The sequence below is a fragment of the Schistocerca serialis genome, chromosome 5 (assembly GCF_023864345.2).
Source record: "Schistocerca serialis cubense isolate TAMUIC-IGC-003099 chromosome 5, iqSchSeri2.2, whole genome shotgun sequence".
NCBI lineage: Eukaryota > Metazoa > Arthropoda > Insecta > Orthoptera > Acrididae > Schistocerca > Schistocerca serialis.
In genome coordinates this window covers 610,562,990-610,588,779 of record NC_064642.1, presented here as the reverse complement: position 1 = coordinate 610,588,779, position 25,790 = coordinate 610,562,990, and the positions used below count along the sequence as shown (strand labels likewise).

General features: G+C 39.6%; 1 protein-coding gene across 6 annotated transcripts in view; it reads left to right on the top strand.

Annotated features, from left to right (window-relative positions):
* LOC126481029 (transforming acidic coiled-coil-containing protein 1) overlaps positions 1 to 25,790 on the top strand; it is a 191,821-nt gene that overhangs the window by 88,394 nt on the left and 77,637 nt on the right. For all 6 annotated transcript variants that reach the window (XM_050104498.1, XM_050104497.1, XM_050104496.1 and 3 more), the window contains 2 exons: positions 17,750 to 19,524; positions 25,329 to 25,437. In XM_050104498.1, the coding sequence (XP_049960455.1) occupies positions 17,750 to 19,524; positions 25,329 to 25,437 (1,884 nt within the window). The remainder of the gene's footprint in view (positions 1 to 17,749; positions 19,525 to 25,328; positions 25,438 to 25,790) is intronic.

The window sequence follows — 25,790 nt, the reverse complement described above, 5'->3', positions numbered from 1 at the left end:
AGTGAATCATTTTATGCAAAGACAAATCTTATACACCAAGAAAATCCAAAATACAAAGAATCCTGTTAATCAGCTTTAGTAGATTTCTTGGGAAACAACCCAGCAATGTAAAGAATGGTTAGAAACAGTCTGAAAATCTTGTACATGTGTTACTGGATAGCTTGTGCTGAAAAGCAGTTGAAAAGAAAAAGTATGGATATTAGCCATCGGGGTGGTGAACGTGCAAATGCAAGTGGCCCAGTGTTGCTTGTTCACATTTTGTAGACATTAGCACATGATACCACCCCACCTTTGTCTCATGTTTGAGTCTTATTACTGTCCCATGTCCAATTTTTGCATTGCTCTCTTGGTTGGTTTTAGGAAACCAAACAAAGAACACATTTGGTGACACTGGCCACTTGAATTTGCATGTGCAACAGCCTGATTAGCTAACTTCAATGCTAATTAACTTGAAAACGCCACAGCATATAAATTTATTTTTTTATTATCCCCCCCCCAGCAATTATTTCTCAGTGCAGTCTACACTACAACACCCTTACAAACTTTCTGACTGCCTTGTGTAGATAACTTCAGGAAAGGAAATCAAAATTGTAAGTTAGATGTGCAAGATTAACATATAAACGATTTTGCACTTTTTTGAAAATGTAAGAGTTGCATTAAATAGCTTCTGTTTTTCTACTTTCTGCTTGACATTTTTGTTCCCCTCCAGAGTGTAATGTAGTTGGTGTTGCTGTGGGAGTCCAACATAGACTCAAGGGACTTAATGCCTTGCAGCCTATAGGAGTCCACAGTGGATTCACTTTGTTTCTGCATATTTCACTTAATAATGGTTTAACAGCCTAATATTTGCAGCAGCTCAACATCTTGAATTATAGAAAGAGGCCAGTGCACCTCAGAACTGTGATTAGCCCCTTTAATTGTGGGTGCAGTGTGACACAGTGTGGATTGTGGGTCTTTGCAATTTATCAAGGTCACAAAAAATACTTAAGACTTTATTTACAATTTATTAAGCACTCTATTTTGATCACTCATTCAGATAACATTCTGTACAGAAATTAAATGAAATTTGTTAGGGAAAATAATTCCATCTCTGTTTTCCTGTTCTGCCTGCATCTTACAGGTGGTGAAATATTACCTGCCATAGTAGCCTTTTTACCAATATGTGTTAGTTGTTCAAAAATGTTTTCTAACTGGATAATGGATGGTTTCAAATTCGTTGTAAACACGTATTCTGTTGATATTATACTTGCCATTCGGTGTTACTGTAACTACTGTTTGGTGCCTTTTGCCCCACGTCATCTGATCTGCTTAATCAATAAAGTGTTTGCATTTGTTATTCTCTGTAGCACTCGTTTTTTTTATTGCACCATTGCTTCATTGTGGCAACCATTTCACCTCCGTGTTTTCCAGAATTAACACATCCCTCCAATCATGCTATTTTTGGACTACTTCTCCAGTGTTCTTTTCTTGACTCTCTCCTCTTGCTAACTTTTGGCACCTTTTTTCGCTTAAATTTAATACTGTGCAGAAATTGCACAACCGTTTTTGTCTAGGACACCACATTTTTGTAAATATCCCCCGTAACATTCAGTAAAGGAGAAGATTATCATTGTTTGCATTTTCAGTATTATTAAATTGCAAGTGCTTCAAGATGATTAGGAATCTGTTCTGTGACATTACTTTTTCTATTTCATTACTGCAAACTTACTTCCTTGACCCGCATGATTGTAAGGTGGCAAATTGACAGAAAGCCATCCAAATTACAATCTTTCTACTTCTTGAATAGAATTTTTTCCAGTCAGTGAAGATGGGAATTAGGATTGATATTTTCTTGGATATAATCTTCAGGATTTCCCGGTGCACAGTGTTTTGGCAACGTGACTCATTATCTTTGTCAGAGGCTACTGGAATTGCTTGTCAAGTGGAAAGGGCCTTCCCCCTCCTTGGTCAGTTCTAAGCATTGTGTATGCTGTCTGCCCTTCTTCATACGGTGCATCACACCGAGTACTGGCATTCATCCTTTGGACCTGTGTGCTTACGTACCATTTTCAATGTGATGCAGTGTCAGGTGTTCCCTCTGTGGTCTACTTCCGCTAGAAGCATACTTGAGCTGCATCCATTCACACCGGATGTGCTGCAACACCCAGTGCAGAAATGCACTGTGCAGGGCAGTGCAGAATGGCGCTGAGCAGTGCAGAACTGTGCAGATTGGAACAGTGTGTGTGTTTGGCGCGCAGAAATTTTCTGGTGTGCGCACATGCACTTCAGTAACAATGCGAAAAAATAAACGCTATGAAACAGCCACACACAAACCATTTCTTTTGATATACTAACACTGCGCGAAACGTGTTCATTGTTGCACAAAGCAGCATGGTTTGGCATCCACATCGGATGCGCCATGCTACACTGAATCTCTTGTAATGGTTTTGCACAGCCAGCATGAACATGGTTTTAGGTGTTGTGTCTTAGATGTGGTGGGCCAGGCTGAGTGCTGGTGCTCCATATTTGGTCAGCTGTTACTGTCCATGCGCTGGCCTTTCGTCTTCGGTCCGATGCGATTTGAAGCGTATCTTTATTTCTATTGACTCTTTAAAACACTGTCCCAGTATCAGGACAGGGTGTATACGACCCGGGACAATCGGGAGATCTGGGAAAAACCCAGGAATTTTTTCATCCGGGAGAAAACGGGGAAGAACCCGGGATTTTTTTACAATTCCGAAAATTTTTCGTTATTTTCGTTTTAAGTTATTTTTTTGTAATTTTGACTGGTAAGAACTGATACTCTAACAGTGGATATTACTGTATCCCGCTACTGCAGAATAATACTGCAGCATTAAAACATGAACAAGAGAAAAAAACGAAAATAAAACTTAAATTGCAAAGGAAATGCGCCATATAAAATAACACAGTGCACATACAAGCATTTGTCAACAGCAAAATGTGACAAATGCTTTAGGAATACAATGCAATGCTTCATAACAACAAATTGCCTTTGATGAACGTGACGTCACAACGGGTTACATTGAGATTCATTTAAGCCGTTAAGAGTTGGCTGATGCACATGCGTAGTTGAGTCGCATACGTGTAATAACTTTTTCTGCTTCTGGCTACTGAAGTGTGGCTGTTGGCTATGTAAGCAGCAGTAGCAGCAACCAGCCACATGAGGTACCTGGAAAATGTTTACTGGCGCGCCCAAGCTGCCAGGTTCACGCATGTATCTGAATCGGGCGGCAAAATTTTGGAGGGGGGGGAAACATGTTTCACAAAGCATCTAGCATCCAGCGCACGTCGGGCAATCGATTATTCAACCCTGATGGTTTTTGGACGTTTTTGAACACAGTCTAAGTTGATTTTTGGATGCGTACATAGTGTACGTGATGTCTCTCCCAGGGGAATCCTCGTCGCATCTAGAAATTAACTTTCCAGCAGACAAAACGCACAATTCCTACAATATTAGAAAGGACCTTTTTGTTTTATCCCGCACATGATGACAAATAGACGAAATCAGATCAAGAAACCACACGAGTCTTGGGTACTATTTGTATTAACAGCTTTTTCAGTATTAGATGATGACATTTCGACTTTTCGTGTAGCCAAACGTTTGACAAACTTTGATGAGGTAATAGTTCTATCGCAGAAAGGAAAGCACGCCGTGTGAAGCTGTAGCAAGATAGAGAAAAATCGCTAGGACCTAAGGTTGAAGAAATGTGTACTGTCTGGCTTGTCTCTTGTCTTTACTGGTTTTAGGTACCCTATATTTAGTTTTATGTCACACAGAAGAGCAAGTTATTAGCTAATATGCAATAAAGAGTCCAGATTTTCTGAAGAGTTCTTGTTTCCCGGTTACAATTAATCCCATTCAGTATTAATTACAATTTTTGTATTTTTTTTCTTTTTAAAATGGGCACGATATCAGACCGGCCGACCGGGAGCAGGAGAGGCACTACAGGACCTTTTAATTACCACTGTCCTGAAATAGTTCGATGGCATCCATTATAAAATATACACGTTTGAGTTGCACAGAGCGAAACACAGTGACGTGCGGTATGAGAATGTTGTTTAATGAGGTGTGGCACTGCACTTCAGCGCACTTAAGACCAAATAACGTGTCTTACATTTCCTCGAAGATATATGTTTTGTGTATCAGACTCTTCAGAAAGATGTGCGCTACAAAATGAACTTATTTTTGAAAAGTCGTTAAAAGTTTTTTCCGGACGTCATGATGCGCAGCGGAGTCTGAGTTTTAGTGTTTACGTTTAGTAATTTTTCTGTTTCCTCTTTGTTTACTGCTCTCACGTCAAATGAAAACAAGACGGATTTCTGTGGCTGGGAACTATCAAGTGAATTAAAATACATTCACATAATTACGGAAGGCTAAAAATGTCACTAGTTTCAGATTTTGTTTTAATTCCACCTTTCTGACATTCAAGCATTAATTGCCTTGCAGAACAATAGTTATTTTTGTTGGTTTTTCCAAAGAAATTTGGCTTTTATTAAGCTTTCCTGCTGATTGGCTTTTATTAAGCTTTCCTGCTGATGCAGTAAATTTATTTGAAACAAAGTGTTTAATTCCACACTATTGGCGAGTTTCATCTGTTCGCTGCGTTTCAAGTGCACGTTTTCATTTTCTAGCACGTATGGCATTATGCCATAATAAGGAACCAAATATGAGATAGTACAGTATTGGTACTCCAAGAAAACTTAAGTCCCGAAAATCACACCGAAAAGCGTAATATCAGATAGAGGCCTACGTCATTGGGAATCAGGACGTACGAATGTGCGCTTTAAGGCGAACTATGCATTTTAGAATGGTTCACGAAATTCCGATGCTCTTGGAGTATCCTCTGATGTCTTGTTTCTTTAATGACATAATGTAAGAAAGATCTTTTAATGTTTTACATGTACGAACATACGGGCTTCCTATGTTACCGTAGCTGCGCAAGAGCGGTAAAGCCTCTTATCTGGCACTCTGTGGCAACTGCTGAAATGAATCTAACAGATTGTGGGAAAATATTGCAAATTGTGGTTCGAAAAGCGTTATTTTCAAAGTAAATTTCCTTTTACGCAAGATGAACTATGTGTGAGAATGTACGATGCATTTCTTAAACCACAGAGCTTTTGCTCTCATTTAAAAATCAACTCTTTGATGACCAGCCATTTAGAAGAATTTCGAGCCCAGAAGATGTGAGATCTATGTCGGTATTAAAAATTTTACTGGCGTATTTGTGTGATATATCTTAAAGTGTAAGATACGGTATACAGTTCAACATTATATGTGAAAGCTTTGCGTTTCTTGTAGCAACACTATGTATATTAACTTAAACCATTAACTTTTCCTGTTGGTGGAATTAGAATTTATGCTTTCGTAATACAAAAGTATGCAGTGTACATGTTGCTGCACATCAAAGATCTTTCCAAAACGCATTTTTTCCTCCTGAGTTTCGTTTCCTAAAGTGCCGAGAGATTCTACGCTGCTGTATAAAACCATATCCATTCAAAGGATTAATAAGTTTTACTGTTCCAACGGGATGTATACTGCTCCTTAACACGGAAAAAGTGCATTTTCACCTGGGAGAAAATGTATTTGTAACCGGGAGATCCGGGAAAAACCCGGGAATTTTTTTTCCTTGCTCGCGTATACACCCTGCAGGAGGTCTGTGCCAGAACCCTCGTTTCATCATAGTTTGTGGAATGATTTAGTGTCAGATAGTGCATGGCAATGACTGAAATAGTTGCCTGTTTTAGTGGGGTATACCTCCTATGTTCTCTGCACCTGCTTTCCACTTTCCCACTCATGTGACAAATTTACAGAGTGTGATCTTGGCAAGGTATATTATAAATTCCTGATTTTTGTAGTCCCGTGTCATCCTTCACATTTCCCAGTTGTCCTCTTATTTTGATTGATGTTAACATTCCTGAAATTCCTGCTGATTTTGGCTGAAACAGGTCATATATAGGGAGGGTACATCATAGTCATTGCTTCATCTTCCTCTGTGTATAAATCATGTAGACTCACTTGTACTGATTGCGGAGAAATTTGATGATACTCTGTTGCTCTATGGGAGTCAATATTATGATCAGACTGAAGGTATAACTATAGGCAGCCCTGTTTCCAGTGGTTGCCAGTATATTTATGGAGAGATTTGAAAATCATCATTTCGCTTCAGCTTCCTTGTTTTGAGTCTTGGTGGTAGGCTTTTTCTGTTCTCCATGATAGTTCCAACAGCTGGTGTCCAATGTTCCTACAACATGTTCAGTACAGACACACTTGTAAATTGACTCCTTGGGTAAAATAGTCATGCACAAAAATAGATTTAAGCGAATGAAAAAGCTGCACCAGTACAGAATATGACTGCCATACACATGACCAATACACGCATGCCCATATGGCGTACAGGCATAATGCTGGTTATGTTAATGCAAAACACAAAAATGTATTTACTTGCCAATGGAATAGTATGTTAATTAAGATGGAGTTGAAATTAGACCATCAGACTTTGACTGCGTAATATGGTATCTAACTTTAGGACATTTGTGTTTGTGGAAGTGACAAGAAATTTAAAGTGGTACACAGTCATGGATTTGAATGTGAAACATACTTGGTAACTCCGTTATTATCTTCAAGAGTTGTCTGGCCATTAAATTTATGGTGTCCAGAGCTGAAGTCTTCGTAAACCAGAAGATTGGAACAGATTTGACACATTCGTGTGGTGCAAATCATATACTTCTTTTTCCTAAGCGATGTTTGGACAATTGAGGACCAATATTGACCAAATAATTTCAAATTCTAAGGAAAGGTATTCAGTGAAATGCATGCATTCTCTTCTTGTATAGACCAGGGGTTCCCAGACACTTTGGCACTGTGCACCACTTGACAGTTTAATATACATGTTAGAAATATGACACATACAAGTAATAAGGTTTCATAGAAGTACTATTTTACTGTCATTCATGTTCACCTTACCCTACTTGTTTGTAGCAAATAATATGAAATTATGGGTCACTGCTGACACAAATATTTACTGACTGAGAGAGGAACTACATTAAAAATATTTTTGTAAATTGTACATCACTAATAATATAAACCAGTTGTCCAAAAGAGTAATAAACTGAACATGGAATAGCGTAAATTGAAGTCCAAACAATAAAAAAATTCAGAATCAAATAAAAAATCAGACTTCAAAATCAGTAATTAGTCAGTTTTCAAATTTAGATTCTGATGAAAAAACAAGTGCATGTTTCAGCTGGAAGCACATTGCTGTTTATCTTAAATCAGAGCATCAAAGTCTGGCTCGATGAGCTTAATTTAACTCCCAAGTTTTCTCCAACACAAATTCTGTTTCTGTACAGCAACTCAGAAAACCCACTTTCACACATGTAAGCAGTAAAAAATGGCACGAAAAATCAGATGCTTGTTTGAAAAGAGAGGGTTTTCTTTTTGAAAGCATCCTCCAGCAAACTACCACTAGTCATTGTGGTGTTTCTTTCGTCCAGTATTTTTCCAGAAAATGAATTTTTTATCCAGTCATATTTTGCATAATAAATGACTTTCAAAACCTTTTTGAAGTATGTTTAAGTGTATAATAATGTCTCGAACTAAATCTTCAATGCCAGGTAGTTTGCTGTCTTCCAAAAAATGATGTAAGAGAAGAGAGAGTGAAAAAGTTGTTATTCAGTAATTGTGAATTGAAGAGAGTCAGCTTTATTTTTGAAAGACTGTATTTTGTTATCTGCTAAGGAAGTTGTGCCTCATTGTTGTAAGGCCATATTCCAAAACTGAAACCTGTCATAGATAGCAGCTAAATAGACTACTCAAGATAACCACTGATCATCAGCGAAAAAGCATGTCATTCATTGTGACTGAGAAACGTAAAAACCTTGGACCCCAGTTCAAATATTCAGTTTAAAATCTTGCTGTGAGGCATCCATCTTACTTCAGTATGAAGAAGCAAACTTCTAAATTTATCTGCCATAGCTTCATACAAAAATATGAGTAGCTGTGGGGTTAGAGCCCTTGCCTTAATAAGTTTATGACCTTTACTGTGTCTGTCAAAACAATACGAAGAGTTTTGCTCTTATGCTTGGAAGCCAATGCTTTCCGGTGGTTGTCCTATACAGTGTTTGCATAAACAAACAGATGCAGCTTTCTTCACTTTTGCTGCCAGCCCTGTTAAGTGATCATATATTGCTATGGGCCTGTCTGTACAAACACAAATGCATTTTTGCACAGGAATACATGCTTTTAACAAGTGAATGTCAACCACATCGAAAATGTTTCCTGCAGTAGCATTCGACTCAAGCAGTTTCCAAAATAAAAACTCTTCTCCTATATCTTCATGACTGTCAGAAGTACAAAAACAAGTAGCTGCACCATGTTTGTGACATCCATAATCTGGTCTGTTTGAAGAGCAAAATAACTGCTCTCCTGCAGTTGTAATAATGACATTTCTTCAATATCAGAAGACATGTCTTTAATTCTTGTTTTTACCATGTTGTTGGATAGTGGAACATTGTGTATTTCTTTGGGCACTTTTTCACCAAAAACTGCTTGGACCATGTCTAGCCACGGGCAGTAAGGAAGATTCCTCAACTGTGTGAGGTTTTTCTTCCTCTGCAATTCTAAAACTAACAAGGTATGAGGCTTTTGCAGGGTGTATATGCCCCCGGGTTGATTTGATTTGGACAGGGAAGCTAAAACAGCTTAGGTCTAACCCGCCACTGCCCACACCGAAAATGAGTTTATTGTGCCGTATCACTATCTGTATATCTAGTAAAGCCAACCAGCGCCCTAAAAGGGGAGCCGGAGGTGGTCAAATCCAAAAAATTACGCTCTCCTTCTCCCCCCCCCCCCACGCCTGCAGAGGAAATGGGCGGCCGCTGAATGCATCTAACACCCTCTCGTGACTTCCTGGCGAACTGCTTGGGATTTTCTCGGCCTGTTACGCATACAGCACCTTGTGTTACGCATACAGCGAGTGTGCAAGGATTGGTTACATTGTTTTCTGTGACAAATGAAGTGCTAAGAGTGCGGAACATCGTCTCTTTGCTGTTTACCGTTTCGAATTAGTTCAGTCTTGCGCCTGTTGTTGGTAGTATTATACTTCTTGTGTAAAGCATTGTTCTGGTTGCAATGCCACGTTTTAGTAACCGTGTATATAAGAAGAGGAAGAACGTAGGGAAAAGAAAATTAACACTAATACCAAGTTGCTATACTACAATTACCGAAACAGTGCGTTCTTCTGCTAAGCAACACATGGCCGGCCATAGCCCTGTGACATCTTCTAGCAAGAAGCTGACTGGTAGAAGTGACATATTTCATGAATATGTTAGTGACAGTGATGATATTAACGAAGTACTGAATATTGGATTATCATCTTCTGTGCTGAAAGAAAGTGTTCTGTGCAAAATGTGTTCAAGTGTATGAGTGGGACTAGAGATAACAAAGCACTTTGGTTTAGCTTGTGAGATGAAGATAATCTGTGCATGTTGCAAGTATCAAGTGACTTTCTACAATTCACATGCCAGTCTCTTTTGTGAAAATGGACGATCTAGAGTGTTTGATGTGAATGTTCGACTTGTGTACGGTCTTCGATCAATTGGAAAAGGGTCTGCTGCTGGTAAACTGTTTTGTGGTATTATGAACTTGCCATCGCCTCCAAGCAAATTTGGGTACTACTGTGAACTGGTAGGATCCTCTGTTGAAGATGTGGCTTTGAAAACCATGAAGGAAGCAGTGGAGGAATCTGTAGAAATGAACGGTGGTTCTAGGGATTTGGTAGTGGCATTAGATGGTTCCTGGCAAAAGAGGGGTCATAAATCCCTGAATGGGGTTGTAACTGCTACTTGTGGTGATAGTGCAAAAGTGATAGATGTTGCAATATTATCAAAACATTGTAGGTGCAAAAATAAAATCAAAGGAGATGACAGTGGAACCTGTGAGGCAAATTTTAGTGGATCAAGTGGAGCAATGGAAGTGGATGGAGTGAAACAAATTTTTGAACGTTCAGTTCCCAGATACAACATTGGGTACAAATACTACCTTGGGGATGGTGACTCCAAAGGTTTCAAGACTATAGAGGAACTGAAACCATATGGAAATGAATTTGTAGTTGAAAAGTTGGAATGCATTGGGCACGCGCAAAAGCGTATGGGTGCACGGCTTCAAAGGCTCAAACTAACTTTGGGTTCAAGTAAGCTCAGTGATGGAAAGACAATAGGAGGGAGAGGCAGGCTTACTGATGAGGTGATTGAACGTCTACAGAGATACCATGGGTATGCTATAAGGCAAAATACTAGTAATGTTAGTGACATGCGAAAAGCGGTGTGGGCATTGTTCCTTCATACTGCCTCTTCCAATGAATACCCTCAACACAGCCTGTGCCCAAAAGATTCCTGGTGCAAATATAATGCAAAAAAGGACTATGATCACAAACATGGTTTGCCAGCAGCTGTGATAAATGCAATAAAACCAATTTTTCATGACTTAGCACAGCCAGAATTGTTACACAAATGTCTACACGGAAAGACGCAGAATCCTAATGAGAGCGTAAACAATTTGATTTGGAAAGTGATTCCTAAAAGGGTGTTTGTAAGCATGAAAACACTGCACTTTGGCATTTATGATGCAATAGCAACCTACAACCAAGGGAACAGTGTGAAGTTCTGAAGGCATTAGGATTTACAGCTGGGGTGAACACTGTACGAGCACTAAGAAATATTGACAGAGAAAGGATAAGAGGAGCAGAAAGAAGAGAAAGGCATATGAAGTATGATGGAACAACAGGCCAGAAAAGAAGACAGAAGAGGAAGCTTTTGGAGGATGAAGAAGAAGACCCTGATAATCCATCCTATAGTGCAGGAATGTATTGAGAAACTTTGATAGCCATTTCCCGTAAATTAGAATTTTTTGAATATAAGGAACATTTTCTCAAAATCCACTCAAGCTAGAGAGATGAAATTTTTATACAGCACTCCTAGTGGTCAAACTTACATTGTAACACAGCCATTTGGCAATATGTTGAGTAGTTTCATTTCAGTTTAATTATAAAGCAATTATTTGTAAAAAAAATTTGGGTCATTAATAAAAAAAATAATTGGAAGGAAACTAGAAAAGATACTCCAAAATCCCCCTGTCATAACTGCAATACTAAACCACTCTATATGTAAAAAAAAAAAAAAAAAAAATCAATTTTTCTATTTGGTAGTTTATTCATAAATGTTCCTCAAACTTGGTGATTTTAACATGGCCAGCATAGGCACCTCCGGCTCCCCTTAAATAGTGCAAGGAGTCCCTTTACTAGTTTTTTTGTTAGACACAATTTCTTCAGATCTAGTTGTCCCGAAGATTCTGTATCTTTTACTCTCCAATGCCATGCATTCGAAGATTAGGTGTGATGTTGTTTCTTCACCCTCATCACATAGGGTTCTCTTCCATTATACCCATTGTGTGTAGGTGTTTTTTGAAATTCCCAGGGCCGGTCATCAGTCGTGATGAGTTTGATCTCTTTCCTGTTCAATACCAGGATTACAGAGCTTCTTTTAAAGCATAGCTTGCGCATCATTACCTTATCATGTTTTTGTTGAAGCACCTTGGTCTATTATTCTACGTGCTGTTTTGTCAGGACAGGTTCCGGTCTAATAAATGGAGTATTTGCCCCCATCCTGGCCGATCTGTCGACTTGTTCATTGCCACAGGTCCCTGAGTGGCCAGGGACCCACACTAGGTTTACCCTGTTGCTTCCCCCTAGCTCCACCAGAGACCTGTGGCATTCTGCAACAATCTTAGATCTCATTGCAGGAACTGCCAGTGATTTCAGGGCTGCCAGGCTGTCTGAATAGATGTAGATGCTATGGTCCTTGTAGCACCTACACATATTCTCCTCTACATATGCCCCGATTGCAGTAATATCAGCTTTGAATACAGAGGCCAGTTTAAGTAGAGAGATAATGCCCTCCAGTCTTGGCTGAACCCCGTACACCCCTGCCCCAACGCCTTGGTCTGATTTCGACCCATCGGTGTCCCCCGTACAGTGTTGAACTGTTTTTTCCCACTGCTCCTTGCTTCCAATTATTATATTGTAAGACTTGTTGAAGCAGTTAGGAGTTATTATATAGTCAGCCGGCATTTCCCCAGCCATTTCCATATTTACCTAACTCATTAAGTTGGTGTGTGATTCTGGATATCCCAGTGAGATCCAGTTTTTGCCAGTTTTAAGTCTGTATGCCCCAGCTGCTGCCTCCGTCTTGACCCAAAGGTGTAGTGGAGGCACGTCCAGCATGGCTTCCATCCTAGCGGTTGGTGTGCTGCTAATTCCACCTGTTATGGCTAAGCAGCCTAGTCTTTGCACCTTAGCAAGCTCCTTAGATGCAACCTGGTGTTCTACTTCTTCCAACACACTTCAGCCCTGTAGAAAATCCTAGGTCTAACCACCTTGGTGTATATCCAGTGCATACCTCTTTGGCTTAGACCCCAGTTTTTACAAGCCCTTCTGGTACTCACTAGAGTACTTTTCGGCTTGGAGCAGATGCTCTTAATGTGAGGGGTCCATTCTCGCCTCTTCGTTAATCACACCACAACAGTCTTCTTAGGATTAACCCTCACATCCTGTCTGATACACCAGTCATATGCCCTAGGAAAATCCGGGAATTTTTCATCCGGTAGAAAACTGGGAAAAACCCAGGAATTTTTCCTTGTTTTAGTTTAAAACTTAAGTTGCAAAGGAAATGTGCCATTTGCAACAACAAAACACGCCACAGACACACAAGCATCTGTCAACAGCAAACTGTGTCAAAGGATTTATGACGAAGACTATGTAATACATCATGACAATAAGCTGCTTCCAATGAGTGTTCATTTGAGCAGTTGCCAGAGGGCTAATGCGGATGCGCAGTTGCATTGCAAATGAGCAGTAACTCCTCCTCCTCCTCCTCCTCCTCCTCCTTCTTCTTCTTCTTCTTCTACTACCTACTTGAGTGCAGCTGTCATCTGTATCGGAAGTAGGAACAAGTAGCCAGAGGCTACCTGGAAAAAATTTTCTGGCACCCACTGGCTGCCAAATTCAGTCATGTGCAGAGAGCAATCTGGGAAGTAGTAGGGAGAGTGATACTCTCTACATGACCCATGTTTACGTTTGGTGATTTAGCTGTTTCCTTTTCGTTTACATCTCTCACATCAAATAGAAACAAAATGGATTTCTGTGCCCGGGAGCTATCAAGTGCATTAATGAACATTCACATCATTACTGAAGGCTAAGATGCTAAAGAAATTTGGCTTTTATTGATCTTTCCCACTGATGCAGTCAATGTATTTGAAATGAAGTGTTTCATTCTACACTATTGGCTAGTTTCAACTCTTCGCTAAATTTCAAGTGCTCATTTTCATCCTCTGGCATGTATGGCATTATGCCATAATAAAGAACCAGACATGAGGTAATATAGTACTGGTTCTTCAAGAAAACTTAAATACCGAAAACCACACTGAAACGCTTTATATCAAGTTGGGCCTACTTCATTATGAATCTGGACATACACGAATGTGCACTTCAAGCCAAATTACGCATTTTAGTATGATCTACGAAATTCTGATGCTGTTTAAGTATCCTCTGATGTCCTGTTTCTTTTATGACCTAATGTAAGATCTCTTAATGTTTTATACGTATCAACAAACAAGCTTCCTTCGTCATTGTAACTGCGCGCGCATAGTAACACCTGTTTTCTGGCGCTCTCTAGCAGCTGCTGAAACAAACATATTTCTAACACTCGCGGGAAAATATTGTGAATGGTGGTTTGAAAAGCATTACTTTCAAAGTAAATTTCCTTTTACACAAGATAAATTATGCCGTGTGAGAATGTGCGAGGTCTTTCTTAAACCATAGTGTGTTTGACTCCCATTTAAAACATAACACTTTGAGGACCAGCCACAGAATTTCAAGCCCAGACGACCAGTCATTTATGTCATCATTTTAAATTTTATTGGCTCTTTTGTCTCATGTACTTTAAAGTGTGACACGCACAAAAAAGACCAGTATTATATGTGAAAGCTTAGCTTTTCTTGTAGCTGCACTGTGTATATTAATTTAAACCATTAACTTTTTATATTTGCATGCTTGTACTTCTTAATGGTGATGTTGCTATATGGTACCTATATCATGTGTCCTATACTCTGAATGTCTGGTATCATCAGCTGGCGAGATCACGTGTGATGAGCCATGATTGGCTTACAAAAGCACATCACAGTCTGTTTCAATGATTTGGAAATTAACTTGTTGTGTTTGGTAGAATTAGAGTTTATAATTTCGTAATACGAAGGTATGCAGCATATCTTAATATGAAAATATGCAGAGTACATACTGCTGCACATAAAAGATCTTTCCAAAATGTGATTCTCTCCGCGCCCCCTGCTGCCCCCCCCCCCCCCCACCCTCTCCTTCCCCTTCCTTGCCCTCTCAAAAGTGCTGGGAAGTTCTACACCAGTGTATGAAACCTTAACCATTCAGAGGACTGGTAAGCTTTATCAACTTACATCAGTTAACATAAAATTTGCCATAAATTTGGATTCTTTTTTCACAAAATGCAGATTCCCTTTGAAAATAGTCAATAGGTTCATGTACTGGCATTTAGTGTAAAACCAGATTGTCAGTAATTTTAATCATACTTGCAATTAAGTATTGGTTGAGGTTTTTTAATTACATCCTTGGAGGTGAAGGGAGCTTCCTCACGTAAACCACTTTGTGCTTAAAATAAAACACAAGTCATGTGTAAGCCACACACTCGAGTGAAATATCACATCACAACTATATAGTACTCACAAATTAGCTCATAATATGCACAGTCTTCAGGGTGTATACGACCCGGGAGATCTGGGAAAAACCCGGGAATTTTTTCGTGCAGGAGAAAACCGGGGAAAACCTGGGAATTGTTTAGAATTTCGGGAATTTTTCATTGTTTTAGTTTTCAATTAAATTTTTGTGATTTTGACTGGTAAGAACCAGTAGTCCAACAAAGGATATTATTGTATCCCGCTTCTGCAGAGTGATACTGCAGCAACAAAACATGAACGGGGAGGAGAAAAAAAAACTTTAGTTGCAAAGGAAATGCGCCATATACAACAACAAAACAGTGCTCATACAAGCGTCTGCCAACAGTAAAGCGTGTCAAAGGCCTTAGGAACAGTGCATGCGCAGTTGAGTCACGTATGAGTAGTACCTTCTCCCGCTTCCGGTTATGGAAGTGCGGCTGGGCGCCACTACTTAATATTGCCCCTGTTCGGAAACATCGTAGATCCGGGGCTGATGCACAGAGCAGTCTGAGTTGTGGTGGGGAGGTGGGTCGTCTCCACGTGACCTGTGTTTACGTTCAGTGATTTTGTTGTTTCCTCTTGGTTTACTGCTCTCACATTAAATGATTACAAAACAGATTTTTGTGGCCAGGAGCTATCAAATGAATTAAAATACGTTCGCATAATTACGGCATTAAAATATGTTAATAGCTTCAGATTTTATTTCCACCTTTGACAGTCAAGCATTAATCGCCTTACAGAACAATGAAGTTATTTTTGCCGGTTTGCTAAAGAGATTTGGCTTTTATTAATCCTTTCTACTGAGGCAGTCAATTCATTTGAAACGAAGTGTTTAATTTCACGCTATTGGCTAGTTTGAACTATTCGCTGCATTTCAAGTGCACATATGGCATTATGCTAGCAAACATGAGTACTGGTACTCCAAGAAAATTTACATGCGGATGTGCATTTTAAGCCGATTTATGCATTTTAGTATGGTTCGCGAAATCCCGACGCTCTTGAAGTATCCATTGATGTCTTGTTTCTTTTATGACATAATGTAAGATCTTTTAATGTTTTACTCGTACGAACACATGGGCTTTCTGCGTCATCGTAGCTGCTCAAGCGCAGTGACGCCAGTTATCTGGCGCTTTCTTGCAACTGCTGAAACGAACCTATTTCTAACAGGTCACGGGAAAATATTGCGAATGGTGGTTTGAAAAGCGTTACATTCAAAGCAGATTTCCTTTTATGCAAGATGAACTATGTGCGAGAATGTACGATGAATTTCTTAAATCACAAAGTGTTTGACTCTCATTTAAAAATCAGCTATTTGAGGACGACCATTGAGAAGAATTTCGAGCCCAGAAGATGAGACATTTGCGTTGTTGTTAAAAATTTTGCTAGCACATTTGTGTGATGTATCTTAAAGTGTAACACGCGCAAAAAAGATCAACATTATGTGTGGAAGCTTAGCTTCTCTTCCAACTTATTAATCTTCGAGACCAATATTATATGTGATTGCTATGTATATTAATTTAAGCCATTAACTTTTCTTATTTGTGTATTCGCACTACTTAAGAGTGCTACTTGCTATTGACTGACTACATCACGTGTCCTATTGCTGTTATCAATTGGCGAGATCATGTGAATGAGCTATGACGCTTACAAAAGCACATCGCTATCTCGATTTCAATGCTTCGGAAAGTGATGTGCGTTGTTCGGTGGAATTCAAATTAATACCTTCATAATACGAAAATATGCAGCGTACAATTTGCTGCACACCAAAGGTCTTTATAAATGTGTTTTTCACCGTAAGTTTTGTTTTTTAAAGTGCCAGGAAATTCTACATCGGTATATAAAACCATAAATATTCAAAAGACTGATGACTGTTACAGTGCCAAGGAAGAGTATACTGTCACTTAACACGGAAAAAGTGTATTTTCACCCGGGAGAAAGCGTATTATTAACCGGGGAATCCTCAAAAATCCGGGAATTTTTTTTCCTTGTCCACGTATACATCCTGAGTCTTGTTCCAGATGCAGTTGTTCTTCATATCACGATACCATTTAACATAATGCCCAACAAAGTGACAATAACAACAACAAACTGTTCACTGCATGGTGACTATTGCTGCGCCACACATCAGTATACCACATAAGTTCGCAACAGTTGCAAAGCGGCTCAAAGACTTGAGAAAAATCGGCAAGACCCAGGCAGAATATCAACATCAAAACAAGGTGTACCATTCCGGGCCAAGACAGTGACAGCTGTAATGAATGGGAGGGGACATACAATCCGACCTTCATGTGTTCAGCGTACAGTCCAAAACAAATGTTCTGCAGTAAACCCATTTTCTGTAGCTGCTACTTTTATCAGTCCGTTTTCTCATTATCCGTTTCACACTAAAAGTAAAGTAAAGTAAGATACAGTCTGGGAATCACTGTTATAGATTATTATGAGATGCATCTGCTGCACTTTCCACTGTTGACTGTGTGTGTGTGTGTGTGTGTGTGTGTGTGTGCGTGTGTGTGTGTGTGTGTGTGTGTGTGTGTGTGGGTGTTTGTCAAAATCATCATACAGCTAAAGTGCTTTTTTTTTTTTACTCAGCCCACATTGATGTGATATTACAAACTGACTGCTGTTTCCTGCATTTGTAGTTAACGTAAAACAGAACAACCATAATAATAGAAAAAAATTAAAGAATTAAATATGAGAAAGGGAGATGATTGGGTTCTCTAAACTTCTTGCACAAATTTTTGGAAAGTTGCGTACTTCACGTAGCAACTACACATTATTTACCGATTCTGAATGTCACATTAAAATATTTCCATGAAGGACAGATATACATACAATCTACACTTACGAAATGTGTAATTAACTATTTTATTGGAGTGCCTTTCATATAATGTAAATGTTCCTTTGTTGTATATCATTACATAATTCCACTTATTATTCTGTGTTTTCTTGCAGATACTGATACTACTGAATACGAAAGTGCAGCTGAAACTGACCCACCAGATGGGCTTTCTCACAGTAGTAGTATCGTAGCTGAGGATTCAAATGTCTTTGAAGAATCTGCTCATGGAAGTGCTCCCGCACCTGAAACCCAGAAAGAGGAAACTACATTGCCCTGTGGCGATATAAGTATTTTGTGTGCTGATCTCGACAAATTGAATTTGAATTCTCCTGTTGGACAAGACATTGCAGTACTTTCTGTTAAGAAACTTGAATGTGATACTGACAGTGAACATTCTCCAGCACATGAAGTACTTAATAGTGGTGTAGTTGAGGACCCTTCTAGTTCCATTAATGCAGATGAAGAGATACATTTAAAGGCATCGCAGAAAGCAACAACTGTCATTCCAGGATTACCTGAAGCAAGTGAGAAAGATCACATTCCAAGTGAAAAAAGTAATTTGTACCCCACAAGTGCTGACTCATCCATAGAATGTAATGGCTGCGTAGTTCAACCTCACATTTTAATTGAGAGTAACCGAGAACAATATTTGTTGGAGACTGATGCTCAGAGTGCATGTATTAATGAAATTATTGTAGGTGTAGAAGACACTGGTACTGAAATTCCTTCAGGTATTGAAGATAACCATCAAAATCCTTATAGTCTTCCAACAGTTACGGGTAATGATCTAGCTTGTGCTAACACAAAACTAGATATTGGTGGATGTGAGGAAATAGCTACTTTGGAAACTCCTTTAAACATTACCTGCCTATCTTCTAAAGCAACATCTATATCACGTGTTCAGGAATGTTCCAAAAGTTCAGACTTGGTCCCTCAGTATGCAAATTTTGATGCTGTGATTTGTTCTAAGGAATTACCGAAACCAGGTGTAGGTGCTGAACTAGAGTCTGTAATTCCTGAGGTCACAGGAGCAGAAGAGTGTGTTTCCGATGAGAGAAATACTACATTTCAGTTAGCAAGTTGTGATGACACATCTCGAGACTTGAGCAAAACCAGTGAAACTCTTGTATTTGTTGATGGATCTCAGGACATCCCAACTGCAGATGTTGATCTGAGAAGCAGTGTACCTGATAATTCAGAGGAACTTCCCATTCCTTTGCTGCAAGGTGGTGTTAACTCTCAGCAGGCAGATGATAAAGACTATAAATTGTATGAAAATATCATAGAAATTAGTCGTTTGCAAGAAAAAGACCTAGAAAAGGAATGTTGTGATGGAGGCACTATAAAGAAAGAAAACTATAGGAGTGAAGGAAGTGATTTCAGTCATTTATGCTCCAATCAGGAAGAGCTAAAGGACTTCATTAATGAGACATTGGTTACTGATATTCCAGAATTTGGCAATATTTCATCAGAAGCTGAAAAAGTAGCTGAAGAATTATTTAATGTATCACAGGAAATTGAAGAGGAAGTAAGTAACAGTATAGTTGTGGATCTGAAGTGTGACATGGAAGATCACACTTATCTCAGTATGGATGACAGAATTGATCCTTTTGCTCCAAAATCTGCTCTCCGTCATTCACCTCCACCTGTGTCAAGAACAAATTCCCCTAACAGTGCCAGCAGTCGAGGTAGCAGCCCTGCTAAAAGATACAGCATTGAAAAAAGTTCACCAAAATCAAGATCCAAGTCTGGGACAAGCACTCCAGGGAAGGAAAGCAGTTTAAGTGATTCTGAGTCCCCTAAATCGAGATCTAAAGCTTCAAATTCACCAGGCCTGTTAACAAAGGGGAATGAAGCTACCACAGAAACTACACATGCAAAACCCAGTGTAAGTAATGACTATTTTTATTTTAAGCTAATGAATTGTTGAATTGTGTAACCTTAATTTAAAGTGCAATTTTGAAAATAATGAATAAGAACATAAATCCTTGTGGGTGGGGATTCTTCTGGAAAACATGAATCCTCAAATAATTAGATTTTACCTGAAAAGCTCAGGGAATTTCACGAATGTTGTTCAATCTCAGGGAATTCTGCATTTTTAACCTAGCATTAAAATTGAATTTTAATTAAGTTTTATAAATCACAAGTTTTTGGAAACTTAATGTCTCAAAATGTGTTAATCATATGAATATTTTTTCCAAATAAATTATCAGTGTTTAAAAACTCTGGTTAAACTTCTGTTTATGGCTGGTCTATAGCTCAGCATGAATAAAAAAGTTGTAGTGCGGGTAAGCTACTACAAACAGCATAGTGAACGCATTATTGTGGCCAAGATAGACACGAAGCCCATGCCTACTACAGTAGTACAAGTTTATATGCCAACTAGCTCTGCAGATGACGAAGAAATTGATAAAATGTATGATGAGATAAAAGGAATTATTCAGGTAGTGAACGGAGACGAAAATTTAATAGTCATGGGTGGCTAGAATTCAACAGTAGGAAAAGGAAGAGAAGGAAACGTAGTAGGAGAATATGGATTAGGGCTAAGAAATGAAAGAGGAAGCCGCCTGGTAGAATTTTGCACAGAGCATAACTTAATCATAGCTAACACTTGGTTCAAGAACCCTGAAAGAAGGTTGTATACATGGAAGAACCCTGGAGATACTAGAAGTTTTCAGATAGATTACGTAATGGTAAGACAGAGATTTAGGAACCGGGTTTTAAATTGTAAGATGTGGACTCTGACCACAATCTATTAGTTATGAACTGTATATTAAAACTGAAGAAACTGCAAAAAGGTGGGAATTTAAGGTGGTGGGACCTAGATAAACTGACTAAACCAGAGGTTGTACAGAGTTTCAGGGAGAGCATAAGGGAACAATTGACAGGAATGGGGGAAAGAAATACAGTAGAAGAAGAATGGGTAGCTTTGAGGGATGAAATAGTGAAGACAGCAGAGGATCAAGTAGGTAAAAAGACGAGGGCTAGTAGAGATCCTTGGGTAACAGAAGAGATACTGAATTTAATTGATGAAAGGAGAAAATATAAAAATGCAAAAAATGAAGCAGGCAAAAAGGAATACAAACGTCTCAAAAATGAGATCGACAGGAAGTGCAAAATGGCTAAGCAGGGATGGATAGAGGACAAATGTAAGGATGTAGAGGCTTATCTCATGAGAGGTAAGATACATACTGCCTACAGGAAAATTAAAAGAGACCTTTGGAGAAAAGAGAACCACTTGCATGAATATCAAGAGCTCAGATGGAAACCCAGTTCTAGGCAAAGAAGGGAAAGCGGAGAGGTGGAAGGAGTAAATACGAGGTTTGTCCGGAAAATACGTATAAAAGTTGAATAATAACGTTATTTTACAATTATTCGGGTATTACAATATGGTCTCCTTCAAAGTACTCGATACACTTCTGCCAACGCCATTTCCACTGTTGATAACATTGCTGAAAGTCTTCAGTTGTGATGTTGTTCAGTTGTCGTGTCATTTCTGCCTTGATGGCTTCCACATCTCCCAGGTGCCGCCCCCGAAGCACCATTTTGCATTTCAGGAACATGAAGTAGTCACACAGGGCTAAATCGGGTGAATAAGGTGGGTGGTCTGTCACATGATTGAGCTTCGGGCCAAAAACTTGCGCACAGCGAGCGACGTGTGAGCAGGCGCATTGTCGTGATGAAGGATCCACCTGCCCCCTTTGGCCAACTCGGGCCACACGAGCTCTGAGACGTGTCTGAACTTCAACGGAAAAATTTCCGTTCACTCTCTGGCCGGGAGGGACAAATTCCTTGTGAACAATGCCCGTAGAATCAAAGAAAACAATCAACATTGTCTTCACATTGGTCCTTGATTTTTGCGACTTTTTTGTTCTCGGTTCTCCTGCTAGTTTCCATTCCTTGCTTTGAGATTTGAGCTCCACATCGAATTCATAAAACCAGGACTCGTCTCCAGTGATGACTCGGTTGAGAAAGTCCCCTTGTTCCTCTGCTTCCAACCAATCCTGACAGCACTCAACCCTCTTTGCTTTCTGTTCTGGCGTCAAGAGCTTCGGTACGATTTTCGCACACAATTTCTTCATTTCACGTTTTTGTGTCAGGATTTTGTGAACGATTGTTTTGGGGATTGACAGCTCGTCAGCAATCATTCTGACTGTCAATCTACGGTCTTTAAGAACACAAGCCCGAATTCGTTCAACATTTGCATCGGAACTCGACATTTGCATCGGAACTCGATGTTGACGGGCGTCCTGGGCGAGGGTCATCGTCCACTTCTTCTCGGCCATCCCGGAACCTTTTTAACCACTTGTTCACAGTTGGTTCCTTCAGAGAATTGTCTCCGTAAACCTGTTTCAAACACTCAAGAATCTCACAGCCATTCTTGCATAGCTTTGCAAGAAACTTTATGTTGACGCGCTGTTCCTCGATCAGAGAGAGCTCCATGCCGATGGCAGGTGAAAAAGGGTAACTGTCAACCAGCTGCCACACACTCTCACCTTCACGCAGAGTGCTCTGACTTGAACTGAGCGTTGATGGGATTGATTACAGCAGTAGTCCCACCTGGCGGTGACTGCAACTTGTAACATAAAGACATTATTCAACTTTTATATGTATTTTCTGGACAAACCTTGTAGAGGGTCTATACAGGGGCGATGTTCTTGAGGACAATATTATGGAAATGGAAAAGGATGTAAATGAAGATGAAATGGGAGATATGATACTGCGTGAAGAGTTTGACAGAGCACTGAAAGACCTAAGTCGAAACAAGGCCCCGGGAGTAGACAACATTCCATTAGAACTACTGACAGCCTTGGGAGAGCCAGTCCTGACAAAACTCTACCATCTGGTGAGCAAGATGTATGAGACAGGTGAAATTCCCTCAGACTTCAAGAAGAATATAATTATTACAATCCCAAAGAAAGCAGGTGTTGACAGATGTGAAAATTACCGAACTATCAGTTTAATAAGTCACAGCTGCAAAATACTAACGTGAATTCCTTACAGACGAATGGAAAAACTGATAGAAGCCAACCTTGGGGAAGATCATTTTGGATTCCGTAGAAATCTTAGAACACATGACGCAATACTGATCCTGCGACTTATCTTAGAAGAAAGATTAAGGAAAGGCAAACCTACATTTCTAGCATTTGTAGACTTAGAGAAAGCTTTTGACCATGGTGACTGGAATACTCTCTTTCAAATTCTACAGGTGGCAGGGGTAAAATACAGGGAGCGAAAGGCTATTTACAATTTGTACAGAAACCAGGTGGCAGTTATAACAGTCGAGGGGCATGAAAGGGAAGCAGTGGTTGGGTAGGGAGTGAGACAGGGTTGTAGCCTACCCTCGATGTTATTCAATCTGTATATTGAGCAAGCAGTAAAGGAAACAAAAGAAAAATTCGGAGTAGGCATTAAACTCCATGGAGAAGAAATAAAAACTTTGAGGTTCGCTGATGACATTGTAATTCCGTCAGAGACAGCAAATGACTTGGAAGAGCAGTTGAACGGAATGGACATGTCTTGAAAGGAGGGTATAAGATGAACATCAACAAAAGCAAAATGAGGATAATGGAATGTAGTCGAATTAAGTCGGGTGATGCTGAGGTAATTAGATTAGGAAATGGGACCATTGAGTATAGATTTAAATGTCAGGAAATCGTTTCTGAAAGTATTTGTATGGAGTGTGGCCATGTATGGAAGTGAAACGTGGACGATAAATAGTTTGGACAAGAAGAGAATAGAAGCTTTCGAAATGTCGTGCTACAGAAGAATGCTGAAGATTGGATGGGTAGATCACATAACTAATGAGGAGGTATTGAATATAATTGGGGAGAGAGTTTGTGGCACAACTTACTAGAAGAAGGGATCGGTTGGTAGGACATGTTCTGAGGTATCAAGGGATCACCAGTTTAGTACTAGAGGACAGCGTGGAGGGTAAAAATCGTAGAGGGAGACCAAGAGATGAATACACTAAGCAGATTCAGAAGGACATAGGTTGCAGTAAGTACTGGGATATGAAGAAGCTTGCCCAGGATAGGGCAGCATGGAGAGCTGCATCAAACCAGTCTCAGAACTGAAGACCACAACAAACATATAGCTCAGCTGAGAGGAAAGAAAGGTCATTGTGATATGCTGCTTTCTCACCCCGCACCCTTGTTTGCCATTAATTTATCAGGAGCTTCTTGACACCATCTTCCTCCTCACACCTGGAATTCTCAGGGAATTTTTTCCCAAGTTTGATTAGCCACCCTGTATAAATAGACTCCCAGACACACTGAAATAAACTACGGATCTGTGAATTACGGTGGGCTTTGATTCGAGAGGGGAAGGAAATGACTAAATAAGGCTTATGAAACTAAAAAATGTATACTGTAAAATAAAAATAGAATAATAATCAAGCAAAATAAAAGCAGTCTGTTCGACATACATGTTTGTGAAACCAAAATGTGCTGCTGAGTAATGTTCAACACTGTCTTGCTCAACCGTGTGCATTGTAACATGTCTAGTTTCTCCTTGGCACACTGTCCACAGTGTGGTCAAGGTGTTGCTGCCCAAACTTGTCCCACTTCCTGAAAACTACCATACTGAGCTTCATTGTGTACCAACATCTGTACTTGATAAAGGCTCAAAATGTGACTGATATATCGTGGTGTTGAACCTATGGTACTACATGCATATAAGAAGTGAATTGGTACCTGACGACCTCCAGCTTTTTGTGTCTCCCAGTACTCATAGAATCTTCAAACAACATTGCTGTGTTGTTTAGCAGTACACCTACTTTCCATGCTGACAACTGCCCTTGCCGTATAAAGTGGCAATTTATGCATGGTCTAAGCTGGAAGTGACCATTGGCGGCATGTTGAAAGACCAAACAATGTGCCCAGTCGGGTTGTTTCATTTACCATTGAAAATGTGGTGCACTGTGCTAAACCACATTGACAGTGCAGCTCTACTTTTATCTTCATTACACGGTTTGCTGTAGATGGGGATTCCCTGTTGTGAACAAGGGTAATCAGAAATAGGTTTCCAACACTCTTAGCCTTACAAGCTCTCGGTGTGGTACAAAAATGTTTTTTAGCAGTTAATATTACTTTCCTAAAAATCACTAGGTGAAAAACAAATGATGATTGAGCAACGAGGGGAAAATTGAATGCAGAGAGTAGGGTCTCTGTGGATTATACAGGAGAGAACTATGACGAGAAAAGGTCTACAAAATTAACGGAAAGGAATTTTGCTATGTAAGTGGTAACATTCACGAACAGTGACAGACAGTTACTGCACAGGAAGAAAGGCAGGTTTATCTAGTCTGTGATATAATTGTCTCATTTTGTATCTCTCATTTTTTAAATCACAGCCAGTGCCTTGACTTGCTCAGTTCTTGTTTTCCGATATTTGAAAGTTATGTTACTTCATATGCTCTCACTTTCTCCTGCTTCTCTGTAGTTTCATTCTACTTTCACTTAAAAGAGAAAAAGGACTTGCCTTTTCGATCCTTTTGTCCTCGAATTTTATTTCCGTGTCATATGCACTTAGATTGTATCCCAAAAGCATAATTTTTACCACACTTATTATCTCCCCTCCTCCCCCCCCCCCCCCCCCCCCCAATTACTCAAGTTTCTCTCTTTAATGAAATCCAATTAATCAGTGTTTTTTTTTCCAGATGTGAATTAGTAATGATTTCTTTTGTTACAGATTGAAGAGGCAGAAGTTTTCGGAAGCGGAGCACCGCATGGTGCTGACATGAATAGTACTACTGTGATATCTGTGGGAACTGAAGACATTGCTTACAGTCAAACAGATGGTAAGTACATTGCCCCAGTACATCCTCACACCTGGCTTTGAGTGCTGCCACCCCGTACCCCCACCTGCTCTTAAATACCCCTCCCCCTGAGCTTGTGCTGAACCTCATGGACACTCTTCCCTCTCCAAAGCCTTCACATTGGCCAATACTGCATTCCCCACCACACTTAAGTTGTGTGGAGCCACCAAGAACACTTGCTAGTCACATTAGAACTTATTCAACACTAAAAGACTAAGTATTATGGATTATAGTTGCAAATATACAACTGTGCACAATTTGGATGTAACAAATAGAAAAAAAAAACTGTGGAATATAACAATAGCTTTTACGTGAATTATTATGATGTAGCTATT